The 17,869-nt window shown below is 43.6% G+C and overlaps 1 protein-coding gene across 1 annotated transcript in view; it reads left to right on the forward strand.

Moving 5' to 3' along the window:
* Positions 1-17,869, forward strand: part of LOC146185492 (uncharacterized) — a 193,783-nt gene that overhangs the window by 73,963 nt on the left and 101,951 nt on the right. The window contains exon 2 of the mRNA XM_084607840.1: positions 12,320-12,355. Within this exon, the coding sequence (XP_084463966.1) occupies positions 12,320-12,355 (36 nt within the window). The remainder of the gene's footprint in view (positions 1-12,319; positions 12,356-17,869) is intronic.

Below are 17,869 nucleotides of genomic sequence, written 5' to 3' on the forward strand. Positions count from 1 at the left end.
CAGGGAACAAACTCAATGACAAGGTAATTACCGCTTGTTTTACCTGGTTTGAGTCAGACATGGTGATATAACTTTTGCAAAGCTAGCATTGTGGAGACTGGCGCAAAACTGTCCTGTAATAGAAGGAAAATACATCAAGCAAGGCGTCAGTCAAGCAATATTTCTTTTTGGGCAGGTGCACTATTAATAGGGGAGGCCAAAAAGTAACTTTTCTTGATATATTGAAGCATCTTGAGGTAAGAAGGCCAGCCACTGATACATCTGCTTAAAAACCAAATTTCATAACCCTTTTTTTTACTTTACCTTAGAGAGGATGCCTCAAGAGCGGTTCGCCTTCACTCGGTCAACATTTAAATTAGCCATATTAAGAATCCCTCTTTGAGGCCTCCTCTGGAGTCTTAATATCAAGGTAGGTACAAGCTACCTTCAAGCCTGCTTACTTCCCTCCTTGGCATAAAACGCGGACTTTCCTGCACAACCACTCTCTCTAGGCTTCCATAGTGGAGAATCTCTAGCGTTGGCTTTGACGTCGAACGCCACCGTTATTGTCAGACAGTTATTGCTTTTATGACACTGCTGATTTTAAGACTAAATTATTTTCCTAATTGATACATCTTCAGAAGTAGTCAAACAGAAGTTCGATATCATTAGCACTTGGGTACAGGCATAGAGTTCCTACACTAACTAGAGGGAAAGCTGAGGGCGCTGCACTTCAGCCACCATGGGCGCGCTAAGAATCATGGGCCGGTGTGCTACTTGTTGCGGGACAGTCGGTTTTTCTCGGGTACGTGGAGTGGCGTTACTGCGATGTTTCTTTTTCGTTAGCATCATCATCTGAAGGTGCGCACATAGACCGCGAAAGCCATAGTAGCGAAGGCGCAAAACCAGACGTCGCCAATAAGTGGTTTTTGTTTCCCGAAATGCCACTAAAAACTTCCTTAAGTGATTGCGCAACCATAAATATTTTCATAACTTTTTTTAATTTCAAAGTTTGCCTATTAAGTGCAAAATATTAGTACTTGTGCTGCTCAAAACTAAGCCAATGGGAGAAAGAGCCATCGCTTATATTGGATAAATATCACACTGACATGCTGTTTCTCTCTCTTTTCTGCAATTTATAGTCACAATATTCAATCTTAGGGCATTATTTACGGTAGAGCAACGTTTATCTTTGCATTCGTTTTGGCCAAAAGTTGTAGTTCTGCACTCGGTAGCTATCCGGCCTATGATGCTTTGAGCGCCCATGGCGGCTCAACTGGCCGTCTGGAAACTCCATGTAAACTCCCATAGACGGCAGCACAGCTTTCCCTCTAGATAAGAGTAAGAAACTCTATGGGTACAGGCACTGCCTCCAACATTCACTAGTCGCGAACGTTCTCCGTAACGGTATGGGAAAGGTTTATATACCGCTCGCAGCTGCCGCGCCAAGACGCCACTGTGCACAGAAGAACAACGTTCAAGATACAGGGCACTGCCGAGACTGAGAAGTAATCAGCCGCTCAGATGACGGCAAAATTAAACATTTGCTGTGGTTTGTGCCTTCTGTTAATTACTTTGTGTGCATAGGAACATGTTTAGCGCTTTTTACGCGTCGACATGCCATTCCGGCTACAGCGACGTTACAGAGAAAAGTCCCGCGAGCTGCCTAGCGAAACAAAGCGGACATTTAGTGGGGCAGCATATAAATGATTTACGCCTCTGCCTTGAAATATGTGTACGTTCGTGAAGAACGATCAATAGTCTTTGAGGCCCGAAAAGCTGATGCCGGCCGCCTTCCACAATGAGTAGAGGAAGCGGATCCATAAGATTCGCGAGAGTGATTTCAACGATTTCGTGAAGCGAATTCAAAAGTTTTAGCGATGAAATAGTCGATACAGTGTTCCGGCAGCCGCAGCGACACAAAATTCACGATTGCCTAAGTTGCAGGACGCGCGTACAACTGGCGAAACGAAAACGCAGGTGTGACCTGATCTCCAAGCAGTGCTGCGAAGAAGAGTTTAGAATCTTTTAATTACTGCAAATGCTCACCAAATATACTCTCGGTTAAAACGATTTAAAATCAACTCTTAGTCGCTTTGGTTAAAGTAGATACAATCAGTGGGAAGCACCAGTCGCACGGAGCATCAATGTGTTTCCCGGAGTTATAGGTTCAAAATTCATTGGCGCTGCTAGAAGGTTTGTCATTCTGCAGAAGTTTAGAGCTATCGGCCCAGCAGATGAAGGATATATATCAAAAGTGCTCAGCTTTTTTTTTACGAAATATAACCATCGGCAATTCGCTAAACATCCCCGCAGTACGACAAGGGTGAAAACAGCCCAGAAAATGCGTTTACTGACGACATGCCAACCGATATCGACCGACAAAGATCATTGCCTGTGCCTATAGCGTAGCGACTACGCGCCAGGTGTTGCACACGAACTGCGGTGGCGTTTTCGCTTGAGTGTTCAAGTTTTACGGTCGCAGAGTACAAACTGTAGACAGGAGACAAGTAAGCGACACTGCGTCTCGTCTAATAGGCACTCATTGGGCACTGCAACGGTACAAATCTTATTACCAGGGGGTTGTATTAATCAAAATGCTGCGCAGTTAATTTCATGTCTGACGTTTGCTTTGTCGAGGCATTCTTACATGACTAGCCTCGTCCCTGCAATCGCCCCTATTGGTGAGCACATCCTAACATCCTCTAATGCGTCAATCGGGAGGCATTTTGAAAGTTTAGGTAGCAAATGTAGCCCAAAATATCGCCACGGCTGACAGCTCTGATGAAGGCTCATTGCCCCTCAATGCACAGCTGTGACCCTAGCGGCTAAGCGGACCCTATCTGAAACTCTGGCAGGAATGTCTGGACCAGGAAGAGAAAGGAAGAGCTCTGGTGCAAGCAAAGAAATAGGCAGGCTGTTTACTACGTACCGTTGTTGATAGTTGGCCGATGTAAACAGAGTGTTGCATACTTTTGAGCATCTAATTTTTAAAGTAATCTTCATAAATTAATGCATAGTAAAGATAAGACGAATGGCTCTGAAGTACAGAACTCAAGCAATCAAACATTGTACTACAAGTGCTCGGTATATGCATTTGTCTACCTGTACGGTGATTCTTAGAGTGGTTTCATTGAATATTTTGGCTGTGTATCACAACGCTCAGGCTGTATGAAGCGTAGAATTTCCCGAAGGTGAAGCGTTGGTACGATGTGGTGGCGGGTGGCACAGAAGGTCGTGTTCAGTCGAGGTGCCATAGTATGCAAACATGAAAGGTATTTGTAATGTAGTTGCGTGGCAAAATGGGGCTTAAGCAAAAAAATAAATAAATAACAGCGAATTTTTGCAGCAAAGCAACTGATCGGACATTGAAGAAAACTTAGTAAAGAAGGGTTCCAGGGTGCAGCTGGGGCTTTAGCACTCGTCTGGAAGAAATATCAAGTATGTACTTTGATTTCTCCAAATTAAATACAGTTTCATTAGTGCCCTCACTCCTGCGCAGGCCGATATTTTAAAAAATCTGGCAGCAGTTAAAAAAAAAAAACATCGCACCTCGCTTTAAGTGCGCTTTCTAAAGCAACCATTAGCGGTGGGCTGTGAAGAGCATGAGGGAAAAAAAAATAAATGTGCACACGGGGCATCAGCGGAAGCTTCCACCCCCCCCCCCCCCCTCCCGCCTCCCTCCTGCAAAAAATAGTTATTTTCTCCTTTCTTTTATCTGGCCTAAGCCGAAAACTACTTCCTGAGAAATATCTGTCACTTGCTTTTATCTGGCCTAAGATCGAAAACTGCTTCCTCAGAAGTATAGTGATGAATGGACAGAATTGTGGGCATACCATCTTCTGCTTCTCACAGTGATTCAGAGAGACAGTGAACAAATACGGGTGCTCTCAGAATACTAGTTTTTTAGTTGTACTCAGGTCGGATAGCCGACCTCTTCTCACTGACGTGCATGTGTTCCTCTTTTCGTTTTCTTTACCACTTTCCTCCCATCCCTTTCCTCTCAGCGCGAGTGAGGCTTCTCTAAAGAACAACCCAGTTTTTGCTCATTTTTTTTCTTCCAGAATCTAACCTAACCCAGTTTCAGGTTTAAAAGCTGGTATGCACCCAATGGCACCTTTAAAGGAACAACTTTCACCGACGGACAAGAGCACAGAGCTGCTTTTGCTACTACCGCGGACAATGATCGATATTGTTCGCTGAACTTCAGATAGGTAGCGGAGAAACCGGTGGCCATGAAAGCTCGAGCTAAAACTAGAGAAGGAAAAGAAAACAACTACACAGAATTATTCGTAAGTGTTTCAATTCAGGAGACACGCTCGCTTGAAATTTCCCGGTGGCACTGTTGTCGAGCAGTCAGTCAGAATGTCTATTGCTTATGGCTAGTTTTATGAAATAAACAATAAGTGAAAAAAAAAGTGTTCGTATTGCTGAAACCTCTGTCTCCACTGGAGCCTAGACAAATAGTAGACCGGTTACGTTTCTTCTCTATAACTTCTGCCTCCTTCTTCTTGTTGGGAGCAAACTTTACGTCATTAAAACGGGCTGTATTCTAGTTTAATCGTCGATTATTTGTTTTGGTAACGAAACAGCAAATCTGCAGCAAGGAAAACCTGATAAGACAATCCTGAAGCTATCTGGCTGCTCCCGGAGACCAGCACCGTGTCTGAAATATAAATGTGCCCTGAACGTCAGTTTACTCTATCTCTTGAAATAGTATCGACCCTTGGAAGGCCCCCACGAGACTGTCTTTAAGCGATACATTTCTACGTGATTAGAAGACGATGGCGATAAATATAAGTCCAGTGTTGGGAAAAAGAGCACGCTGAGAGGCTTAGTGCTTAAGCGCTCGTAAGCTGTACGCCTGACAGATGCTCGCTTGTTCGCAAACAAGGGCAATGGCTGCTCCCTCACACTCCATTTTGTGCTTATCAGCTATTTTGTTTTTCAATTACATTCTTGAAGGGATCCAACTTCAAATGTTGATCACGAGCACGAAGCTGTCTTTTTTTTTCTCTCTTTTTTTTTTACCCCCATAGGCAGTGATTGGGTTCTTTTCATGAACCGCGGGCTAGCGCGCAAAATGGTCCAAAAGCAAAACTCTGCTGGTTCCTTGAGTACCATGAAGCAAGAGTGAAATAAAGAAGTGTATCTTTAATGTGACGCGGATATTATAAAAACGTTTTAGTATTACATTTTGCCCGCAACGGCTTTTTTTTTTTTTTTTTAAGGGAACAGAAAGCTGGGCGAGCTGGTTTTGGTTATCCATAATAAAACAGCGCGAAAAAGACAAAGACGAAGCAAGCACAACAACATGTTGTTGTGCCTGTTCCGTCTTTGTCTTTTCTGACCTGTTTTAATGTGGATTTCTTTTTAAGCGGTTTAGTAACTACGAAGAAAATACGCGCCCTTGAAGAGAAGCTGTCGAGCGAATTCCACTTATCGATGCAGTAAGGGCCCAACTTTGTTAACAAAGAGGGCACTGCTCTCTTAGTGCACGGCAAAGCTTATGTTCCTCCTGAAACTTACCACGGTACTAATGCTGCGATCGTAATTAGAAGTATTAAGCGTGCTTAAAACTTTCTCGTCGCAGTGGGGAAGAAGCAAGAGCAATATTTGAATGTGCGACTGATGACGTCAATGAATTCGGAATCTTAGGGGAGCCTTCAGAAACACTAATAAAGACAGAACATATACCCTGAACCTCAACCGCAACGCTGCTAAACTCTGGTGCCGATGAAAGGGAATAGTAGGCCTGCTTAGATACCAAGGGACTGTTCAGCAGTGTGCTCTAGTATATCATCAAATCATCTTTCTTCAGGGAGCAATAGACCTTAATGATGTAACCAAGTCGATGGCTTTGCTGTAAAATTACTGTTCACCTTTGTTGGCCCTCTCGAAAGAACGATGTGGGCCTGGACAATCAAATACGATTCAAACGTTCATGCACTGCCTTATATGTTCTCTCCAACTCGCCTGCTGGCCGCGTCACTAATGCACCTTAGTGAGGTGCATGCTCGTCATCGTTCTCGGGGTGTCACAAATCGTAATCTCTTTGACAATAATTTGCACGCCAGTTTTGGATTTTGGGGCAACAATTCCTTTGGCAGAGAAAACACCGAGCGGGCGAGGTTCGTGATGTCGTTTGCTATGCACGTACATGCCAGCTCACAGAGCGCCGAGTCTAGCGTGGGCTTCACTCTGCGTTGTGGCCGTTATGCTCGGCGTGACGCAACGTAGCTGGCAGGTTTCGTATTGAAACTATCGCTCGTATGAATCACAGGGGGTGTAACTTCTAGTTCTTTGGGGAGGGAAGCTGGGAAAGAACCTCGCGCCCTATTGTTACGTTTTCAAGTTGCTTGCTTTGTCTCGCACTCGTTGACAACTTAAGAATCGCTTGAACGCTATGGTGGCTACTGGCCATTTAGTTACTTTCTGTCATTTGCATTCGCTGCGCCATTCTCTGAAAGTTTCCTAGCAGCCGGGAATTAAACATATTCGCTTCCGAGCATTGGCATCTTGTCAAGTTTTGATCTCTTCCCGTGCGCGGCAGTAACACTTCGCCAGAAAGATTGGGTAGCACAGAGCAAGAGTTCCAAGGCGCCGTGTCTGTTCCGCGTCTGCTGGTGACTTCTAAAGAAAGATGGTGGGCTGTCTAGGGTATTCACAGTAACCACGCGGTAAAGTTCTCACAGCGCATTCTTACAGAGCCGTAGGGCGTGCTCAGTCCTCGCTTCTCCTTCTGACCGTTCTTTGGATCTTTCTGCTAGGTTAGAATTTGTTCTCAAGAAGAATAAAGTATGTCAGCCCTGCAGTAATTCTTTCACTGAAGTCGCCACCGTAACAGTGGTCGGCAGAAGAGAGGCGGAAAGGGGGGGGGGGGGGGGATTATTAAATAGGCAACAAAAATAAAGGAGTACAGAGAAAGACAGCTGAACGAGTAAGGCTATATTCACACAGCATGTAGCATGAAGTGCCCTTCAATTTCAGTTTCGTTTAGCTGGGTTTCAAACCCAACTTGCTTGACAAAGCATGGAACAGTGCCGATGGGCAAACTGCACGTGCCTAACTCCATTTCTCATTCGGCTTGGCGTGTTTGCCGTCCAGGGTAAGGCGTCGAGGTGCTCACTTATAGCGTTAACTTTTGTTCACTTTTTCTTGCTGCATTCCTAAAGCTTGTGTGAGACATTGCGAACCACACTTCGACAACAGGAATCTAGGGCAGCGCGTGACACTACGCCTGTACAGCTGTCAAGAAGTTATATAAAGGAAGCATAAAGCTCAATAAAATTTACGCGCAATTCGATGAAAACATTATTTTTTCTTTATAAATGGCCTAGCCCCAAGAAACCTAACAAGTTGACCGAAAAATCTTGGAATCGAAGTTCACGACGCTCTATTTCCAGGCTGCTCTTAAAATGAAATTTGGCTCATAAAGAGAAAACGCCAGCCGCCTAGTGCACGACACAAAGAAGCAGCACGCAAAGCGTTGGCGACCTTCTCTAAACTAAGTAAGCACTTACCTTAAGCTGAAGTCAAGGTTTTTCGTATCTTGCGTTTTAATGGCTGACTTATAGCAACTGAAGAAAAAAATCTGTATCACTGAAAAGCCACGCACCTACAGTCTAGCTCTCAGGCATCAAAAGCTAGCGGTGACAACAATACAAGCAGAATACCAATCTATGTGCACTATATCCGCCTTCTCACTCTCTGTCTCTCTTTTACCTTCTCTTCCCTTCGCGAAATCATTGACTTCAAGTGCACAGTTTTCAATGCAATCCGCAAACAAGCGGCATTTTAACATGAATATCATCTTGTATATAGTAAATTAGGCGAGGTCCTGCCAAAACAATCTAACGCATCATTCAAAAGTTCCACCTTGATGATTTGCGCATTTAAATATCCACAGCGCGCACATAGAAGAACCTGATGTGTGACAACTAGTATCATTGAAGAGTGGATGCCGGCCGTTTCCATTCACGGCTCTTAGCTACAGCTCCGAAAAGCGCCAATGAAGACGATGGAAGCTGGGACGGCAGAGGGGGATCTGCTATAACAGGGGGCCAACTCGCATTCATGACTCCCTCAGGACGGAATGCACCACTTGCTTCCTCGCCTCGCCTAGTCAGCTATCCGACACGGCTTGCGTTTCCATGACAACCACGCAAGGGCGGAAGCGCTTTACACCCGCCGTGTTTCTTAGAACGAAACCTCGACCGAGGCTGAGAGCCACATCGCAATCATCACCGGTCTTCAGTGTGCAGTGCGATTGTGAGCGAAATCTCTCACCTCTCGGAACGTGACCGCGTGCCATGTTTCTCAAGGGTGCACTTGGAGGCGCTCTCCTCCTTTTTTTATCCTCTATCTCTCGGCGTTCTCGTGCGTGCATTGGCAGAACCATACCTCCAGCTCGGCAAATGTCGAGCCAAAGTGTTCAATGCCGAGAATTTAAACTGCGCTTTTCTTTTTTTAGCGCTTCTTGCGTTTTTTTATTTGCGTATCAACATTTTTCCTGTCAGCGTATTATTACTGGCGACTTTGCTTCTCCGAAGCATCTTTGAAGTACTGCTTATTCATTTATTGGACGGCAAATATGCATAGAAGACTGCACGTAGCGAGACCTGGCTGCATAGCTTCTGTAGTGAAAGTACGGGAACAGAAGCCGCTAATGTTTCCCTTCTCTCATGTAAGATTTTATTAGGTGATCAGGCATCAATTAGGTGATCAGGCATCAATAATCAAATGGAACGACCTCTTCTCTACAAATCAAGAACTTTTCGAAATAATCGCCCTCACCAAGGATGCTTTTCATTTATAAAGGAATAAGTCCCTGCAAGCCGTCATGCATGGACCAGTGTGGCTATAGACAGCGGTGTTTGACTGCGTCGTTTAGCTTGTATTCGGAGGCAGTCATGTGCTGTTGAGATGTTATATAACCTTGAGAAACAAACACACCGAGGTCCGATAATGTGAAATCCAGGTTGCAAGGAGCCTAAATAAGACCAATAGTCATTATGCTTTAGAACGTGCATGCAGATATTAGCCCAAAAGTACAGCAGCATCAGTCTAAGAAAAAGCTTTGAATTAACTCGCTTCATAGCAGTGTTGCTGCCCATGCGCAAAAACTTATCCAAAAGCTAAGACTAACGCCAGTCTCAGTTCGTGCTGATGAGGAAAGGTCAAAATTAGCAGAGACACTTCCCCCACCTCTGATGCACTGACTGATATTCATTGCGCCAATCAACATTTTAGGACACATCGTCAAAGTCGCCAACTGTAAAAATTAACGCACGTCCACAAAGTCTCGGAGCGTGCAGCAAATAGCTTATAGTACTGAAGACTATTTTCGTCATTTAACCTTTAACACCCAGCGTTTCTCAAGAAGAACAGTATCAATATTCTTTTTCTTTTATAAGGCAAGGCCCGGCGAACTTCATATGGCAAAATAAAACACTCCTGATATTCTTTATTTGGATTAGAAGCTGAATTAGGCAAGGCCGCTTGAGGAGCCATTCCATGTTCACATAAAAAAAGGTGAGGTACTGGTAAACGTTAGCTTTACAAGAGAGCATTGTACAAGCTCTCATATTTTATTTGACTGACTCAGGAAAAGAAATAATCAGCCGGACATTGCATCTACACAGCCTAGCGAGGGAATAACGACCACAAAGAAAGTTATTAGTAAACATTTATCTCTGTGCAAACGCAAACAATTTTTTCTTGCCAATGTATTTAGCTTTTCTCGTGCATTGTATATAAATATATACAAAAGTTTTCAACTTCTCGAACGATAAAGAAAGTCTTTGGGAATCAAAGGGTTGGACATGAAAAGCATCAAAGGATGTCCTCTTCCAACTTCCTTTACCAGCTTCCTCTACACACGTTGCCATTCCTTGCCAATGTTGTTTGAAATGCTTTAAGTTAGATTTTTATTACTCTCGCTACAAGAATTCGGAATAATGGATTATGAACTATTAAAGCAATTTAGAACAAATCTGTAGGACTAAAGGCAGAGTTATTGCTTCCTAACCAACATTTGAATATGAGCACTTTGCTGTAAGGGAATATAATCTGATGTTTATCTACGAATATAAAGGAACTACACCATGTTTAGGTTCCAGCCCGCTTTTTCTCTCAAACACATTTATTATACTTATCCGTGCGTCCTGCTTCGGCTTGCAACGAAGCGGCCTCCCTGCTAGACGTTTCGTAGTGCCCTCTGAGACCCAAGTTCTTCACGTCTGCGTATTCCCCAGAGGGAAGACCCAAGTCGTTTCAATGTATTTCGATGCCGCTGCAGAAACATCAGTTCTCAAACTTGAGATCCCTTAATGCCCGCCACGTCACTGTCGGCCGCACCGCAATGGCGATGTATGCGGGACTTAGAGAGAGTAAGAGCCCCGCGTTGCTTCTCATGCGCAGTGGATCTTATCCTCACTACCAGTACGCACCAAAGAAATGAGGAAAAAAGGTTATTCGAGGGTCGTGTATATGCGGTGTCTCTCGCAGCAATGTGCCGCCGGCAGCGGAGGGGGGTGCTGAGAACGAGGACGGGAGCTCACATACTTTACGGACGGCGCTGACACTCGGGATACAGTCCCCCGCCGCCATATTCGGGCCAAAGCTCTTTGATTCCACGAGACATCCGTTTCCGCGGGATGCTCCGGGAAGAACCGAAAACAGCGCTTCTTTTCTTCCTTTCCCCCAAATCGTTTCTCGGTCGCTCATCGAATTATGCATGCGCGCTGTCGAGCCCGTTTGCTCGTCGCTTCTTTTTATTTCTCTTCTCTCTTGCTGATTCTTGCTTCGTTCACTCGCAGTCATTGTCCAAATTACTAGACCCTAAGTTCATAGCTGGTCTTCGCTGTGGACACCATCTATAAAGAATTTGATATTTCTTTCGACAAGCCGTTGTATGCGCCGGGTCCTTTTTGACTTTTTTCAACACGTCCGCCCTGTTTGCGTTCCTACATAGGGCCTTGAGCGCGGTCATAGAGAGGATAGTAGAGAAAAGGAGGTTGTAGGGAGAGTAAAACATTCAAGAGGCAGTGGCCACGCCATTCCAACGTTGTTCTCGTTCGCTTTCCTCCGGGGGAAATAATTCATACATCTCCAACTATCTAGACACATAAACGGCAGCGCGACGCGCATCGTCTCATTCGGCTTGGGCATCGGTGGTCCCTCGTTCGTCAGTCGGCATCGTGCCTGCAGGGCCTACCAACGGCCTACATAAATTATGGTAAATCCAGCAATGCGACGCCTCGCCGTTCTATCCTGTCGGCATTCCGTCTTCGGCAAACGGCAGGCGCGCAAAAAAAAAAAAAAAAGTGCAAATAAAACGGAAATTTGGAAAGCTGCCCTGGAGATATTGGTCGGCGCCGCGCCTACTGGTTCCGGGGGGAAAACTACCTTCATTTTATTGTGCGCTTCTTGGACGAAAACGTGGAATTTTCTGTTTTCTCTGCTGCATTACCTATGACTCCGAGTTTTTTTGTATCGCTTGTTGGTTTTCTTTTCCTCCACGCCTGTCAAGCGGCAATGAAGATGGCGACTGTTCGTGTGAGAACCACGAGGCTATTGCGTTTCTGTTTTTTCCATCCCTTTTCTTCTTTCGCAGCCATAGAGGGCTTTCTGCCCATTTTGTGTATACACGGAAGATCTAGCGCATCTCCTAATATAATATAAGACCGCGAAGAAGTAATGTGTGTCATGTTTGATGGCACTCCTTAATGCACGCGGACGTCTTGATATAGCTCGCTTTTATATGCTTTCCTGTACATACCACTGAGTTTATGTCTTTTAGTCCTCTAAGCTGGGCTTAAATATTCGCATGCATATTAACATTGTAATACAATTTACTCATAGATTCTAAGGCGTAGAAAGTGACGTTGATTTGCGCGTAGATGACGCGTGTTATTTAAGACATAAATTTACAGCGCGTGTTACAGACTTCCATATGCAAGGTTGCAATCTGTGCAAGCGAATAACCGAATCGATTTTCACGCCTTACAAAAGACGACGCTTAATTTCACCTCCACAAGTGCACGTGTGTACCTGAACCATTGGTTCATAACGCGCCTATGAGCTTCGGTTATTGTTTGGCAGTTCTCGAGACTTTCAGGTTGTGTAGCACGTAGAGATTGTTGTTAAATTCAAGGACAGGGCGCATATAATGGTCGCGCTACCGCCCATGCAACGAAACGGCCATTCTTCGAGCACGACTCAGTTTTACCTGGTTCGTGTTCTTGCGCGAATTGCTCTGTCGTAGCGGATGTTGTTGTGTTCTTGGTGCAGAAATTTTGCGCTGACAAGACCTTTCGTCCGTTTTCTTCTTTTACAGAGAACGAGGGAATCGAGAACAGACATCGCACTGCGAGTGAGTATTTCATTTTTGCTTCATGTTCTAGCTATATCTGTGCACAGAAGCATTATTGTTTTATATATGCCCAACCATTTTGTAGGCTACATTTTAAAGAACCCGAATTGGCATGGTCGCACGCAGGCGTTGATTCTTTCTACATAAGCAAGGGACAAGAACGCATCTTCTATAAAATTTACTGGGATGTGTATTTTCAAATGGCATGAGTACATTCCCTGGCCGAAATATATAATGTAAAGATTTCTTCCCCTACACTTTCTGCGATTCATGCGTTGCTGTGAAATTATTAAGTTTGCGTAAAATATATATATTGTTTAATTTTCTACTGTTTTGTTTTTTGAAAAACAAGATTTGCCCATCAGGTGCCTATTCTAGGGGCACAAATATAGTGTGTCATTATTTTATGTGCTGCCTAGAAACGTGCTACTGTCCGTCCTGCAGTTTTTGTCACCATCGGCCCTTTAAAGGAGATTTCTATAATCCAATAACATTACAGTATGGAAGCAAATTCTTAGCGCATCTATAAACAAGCGGGCTGCAACCAGATAGGGGTGGTCCTGGAACCTCTTTTTTTTAGCGACACCAAGCTTATCTATTACACATTAACTCAACCCCATTAGTGCAAAAAAAAAAAAAAAAAAAAAACCCTTTACGCAAAGTTTAATATTAGCGCTTGGTCATGGGTGGAAAATAAGAAACTTGGAAGAAATTGCGCCTCCCGTTTCTGTACCGCAATGAGCTAGATGTGCACACTTGTCTAAGGTAAAGAAGAATTGACTTCTTTGGTTTTGTTTAAGGCGATTCGTACCGCTTACTGCATATTGATTTCTCAGGCCAGTCTTAAAGTTGTCCCCAATTTTATAAGTACTGTATAACATCATTCTTTTGGGGATTCGTGGCGCCAAGCAAACTCATATGTAACCAATGCTGCGGTGCGATCGCTAATGACTCAACAGTCCAATCGTTCAGTACGGGTGGAAGCTTGATGAATGGAAGAAGACCAAAGTGATCTGAACTCTATAATAAAACAATAGAATCTTATAGTATGCGACCCCAGATTTCGCTTTTGCCAATAATGACACCGGATCTAATACTTTTTTAAACATCCAGTGCACAAAAAAAAGGTTATTTTTGCTGGTTGTCTTATTGATGGAAAAATAAACAATATTACTATTATTAAATAGAAAATGCGCAGACACGAACCCACTGCTAAGTGAGCCTTTCCATAAATCTGAAATGTCTTAGTTTCTGATGTAATTACGCGATTTTCTTCTTTTTTTTTTATTTCAAAGTAAGGCAGAAAAATAAATCAGTCCTTGGCGTTGCTGCAGTTTCAATGATCTTTTTTTTTTCTTTTTTTTTCTTTTTTTTTTCTTTTTTTTTTTTTAGTCTGCTTCGCTCCTCCCATGTGCAGCTGTGCCAGCTCAAAGAAATGCGCTCTTACTAAGTGAGTCTTCTCGAAGAAAGATTGATCGTGGACAGACATCTCAGCTTCTTTTAATTCCTTTCACTCCCCACAAGCACATTACAGACACTGCTATCGCAGGGTGCGCTTCCGGCCTACTAAGTTGTCGTTCAACTCCAGCCCACGTTTTCTTCAAGGTTATGATCGTATCGCTTCTTTTCCGAGTTAGAAACTCTCGCACGCACTTAACTTGATGCTTATAGTCTCCGCTTTGCAAAAACAAGCGCCTAAGAGCAGCAGCGTTCTCACATGCTCTCTCATTCCTTTCCTTATTTACTTTTTTATCCAACTTTTTACCCGTCCCGATTTTCCAGATTCCATTACGCCCCCAGACAGGCATCTTTTCCGCATAATGAGGGTTATAGAGGAAAAGCACTCTTCGGCGAGTTTGTGACCGTATAGAAAGAGTGGTTGTTGAAAACAATTTTTGTTTGTTTGTTTGTTTGTCTGTTTGTCTGTTTGTCTGTTTGTTTGTTTGTTTGTTTGTTTGTTTGTTTGTTTGTTTGTTTGTTTGTTTGTTTGTTTGTTTGTTTGTTTGTTTGTTTGTTTGTTTGTTTGTTTGTTTGTTTGTTTGTTTGTTTGTTTGTTTGTTTGTTTGTTTGTTTGTTTGTTTGTTTGTTTGTTTGTTTGTTTTGAAGGTGTAAGACGCGTAGTAAACAGCCACGCCAGCCAGGAAACCGATGAAAAAGCGTTATGCAAAGCTTCATGATCGCGTGAAAATAAGTATTCAGCTCGAACTCAGGTTCACTTCTGCCCTTGAAAACCTGAATGACACTTAGTAATTAAAAGCTCTTCTAATTTTGAACTCCTAATATTTTCACTGCATTTATGCCCGGAAACTCGATAATTAGTTACCGTGCGATACCTGGGCCCATATTCCGAGTTTGCGTCGTTATCGAAGTGTCGCTATCTCACGTGACCTCGAGTCATTTAATTGGTGGAAACGGTGGAACATGATGTTGCCACCTCTTCCGGTTCCGTAGTGGCAACACCTGGTTTCGGTGTTTGACCTCTCAGATGACTCGAGGTCACGTGAGATAGCGACACTTCGATATCGACGCAAACTCGGAATACGGGCCCTGATGTATTAAGTGTTCTCGTGAGACAAATTCTTCGGCGGACACTGCACAAGAAAAATATTTTGAGCTCGTCTTGCACGTTTGCGACTACTTCTATGAATCCCATTTTATTTTGATGCTGTTTCCAAAGTCCTGCTTACTTTATTTCAAACAAAAAGGTTCTTATTACATTCCATGTTACTTTTTCTTTTCTTTTTTTGCACTAGCACCTAATTGGTCAAATGGGTCCAATATGTGCGAAACATTATACATCCAACAAACACCATATTCAACGGAACTTCCCATGTCGTGGGTAGTTCTAATGGAGCATGCGTTAACGTGTTTTAAGGTTCCAAGAAGTTTCGTTTGGTGTCAACTCGGTCTAGATAAAGGGTTCTTTAAGAGTCCTGCCGGAATACAATATTCCGTTCTGACGGGTCACGTTACCCCTGTGGGGGCATAACAAGGGTCATGTCCTTTCGTCGAGCGAGTATATGGCTCAAGTCTTATAAAAACTGCTCGAAATGACGAAACCTGCATTTTTCGAAACAGAATTGTTTCACTTAGTCTTCCTGGCTTTCTCTTTTTTGGCCTATTTATATACGTTTCACTTCCCTCGACGAACATTCACAGGGCCAACAGCCCAACGTCAAGAGCTATATTTCGCATTTCAAGCCTTTTATTCTGTCTCTACCGCAGCCACAAATAAAAGCAGATAAAACACGCTGTTTCAAGTTCCCTTCTGACGATTCTTATTTGCCCAGCGCGCAGGTTTCAAGCCTATATAGAGACCCGTTTTGCAAAGCTGAGAATACAAAAATAAGAAAGGATGAACTGAACTCCGGGCTTAAGCATTTCATGCACTAAACCGCTTTTCTTTCTATTTTTGTAGTTTTTCGTGTCCGTTTTTCTCTCTCTCTACGAGCAACTGCGGCGTCCACATCGTTGAGCCCTTTGTGAGGAATTTTACAAAGGACACTACGCCGTGCCCGCATTCATCATTTCGCTGTTGAGATGCGCCATTGTGTTGCCGTACGCTGCTCGCGTTCTGCTGTGCTCGCTTGGGCGCGGGTGATAAATATGGAGCCTTCCCATCTCGAACTCCATTCGTCCTTTCGTCTCGGGTGCTTCTTTTTCTTTCTTTCTTTTTATTTCTGCTCTGGCTTGTTGAGAGAAAAACGACACGCATTTTCTCCCTGCTGTCTTGCTTCGTTTGCTTCCGCCGCTGCCTCACTTGTATCCTTCGTGTTCCATTTTGTGTTCTTCTCGTTATGTCTTTTTTTTTCTCTCTCTCTCTCTCTTTCCACTTCCGAGGCCGATCTTGCGTAGAAAGAATGCTCGTTTCAAACGCTCACGGCAAGCTGCGCGATGCCTCTCACCGTTGCACATTGAAACCCAACCCACTGGCTTCATCAGGGTGCGTTGAAATGGAATAAAAATTAACTCTCTTTCTTGATGCGTTTTCAGGGAGATTCCGTTCTTTTTCTTTTTTCTTGTCTGATCTCTCGCTCTCTTGCTTTTGTTTGTTTCTCTGTCTCTTTCTTGTTTTCTTCCCCCTATCTTTCTGACACATCAAAAAAACATAATAAAAAAAAGTACGAAGTGCCTTTTGAGAAAGCTACACTGCCATTTTACGCGTTGCTCAGGGACTAGCAATCATGACTATAGCGCGGTCCCAGATAGTGGCCAACAGCGTTGACAAGGTATGTATGGCTTAAGAAACCTCGTGGTTACGCCGGAGTCTAACGACGGCAATGACAAATGAGGTTTTAACGTGGTTAAGTGGAGTGCCAAGTGTGAAACTCTTTTGCGCTCAGATGAACTTTGATGGAGGCGATAACCTGCAATGCATAGTGCAAGAGTGTGCTTCCTTATACACGTGGGAATATCGGCTGCGGCTTTTTATTATGTACTCCATTTTAGTTGATGTCTTGCTGACCCTCATTCCGTCTTTTCGTGTTGCTGACTGTCCGTCTTTAGAGGGTTTACTGCAGGAGGTGTATTCGACTGTTTTTTTCTACTTGTGCTTTTCTCCCCTGAGTTTCTGTTTGCAGTGGCAAGGAAATGGATCTATGAGAATTTTATTTGTATTCTTTTTCCTGCTCCGATGTGGCACTCAGTGTATATTGGTTTAGTGAGACATAAAGTATTCTTAGTAATAGCTAAAATGCCTCTCTCGCCATGTAAACAAACATTTTTCTATGAGCTACACACCGAGACATTCCCTGTTAAAACGTACTTAGTCGAAAAGGACATGTTTGCGTCAACAATAAATTACCTTTTTGTGAAGTCCCGGAATTAACTAAGCACTGCTTGATTAACTTCTTGTTCTTCCGGGATGTTTTGCAAAAAGACTTGATTAAAAGGCTTAATTTGACACCACATTATGTACGTTACCTCACCGCACTGCCATTTGTTGTCGATGCGTTCGATATGTTCTTTCTGATAGGCCTCCAAAGCCTGAGAAAAACACGCGTGATGATCTGTCATTAAGAATCTGCTGTTTGAGTCTGAGGCCGCTTCAGAAGGATGCATCTTCAGCCGAAAGAAGTGTACGCCCAAGCTGCGTTTCAAACGAAGTGGCACTGCCTTTTAATGATGTGCTCTACGCTGCCTGTTTTCCAGTAGGTATTGCTTAGTTCTGCTGCAATATGAATCGTATTTATTTCACATCAGTTTCGTGATAGTTTGTACAATGTTCATGTACAGATAACATTGCGTCATTGTAAGAAATATCATGTTGCAAAAGAAAAACGACAATAGCTGCAACGTTCCTACTCGCTTCGCATGAGAAATTCCAGGTTAATAATGCGCTCCGCTCTGAAGGGTACTGTTCTGGTTTGCTTGTTTTATTTTTTGTTTTTGTTATTTTCGTTTCAGTGTGAAAGCATCACAAGCGAACAAACCAACAGTTTTTCAACTACTTTATCGTCTTAGTTCACGTCGCGCATAAGCAACATTACGGCGGTACAAGGAGCTTTAAGCGTA

Source organism: Amblyomma maculatum, chromosome 6, assembly GCF_055883805.1.
Source record: "Amblyomma maculatum isolate TAMU_Amacu chromosome 6, ASM5588380v1, whole genome shotgun sequence".
NCBI lineage: Eukaryota > Metazoa > Arthropoda > Arachnida > Ixodida > Ixodidae > Amblyomma > Amblyomma maculatum.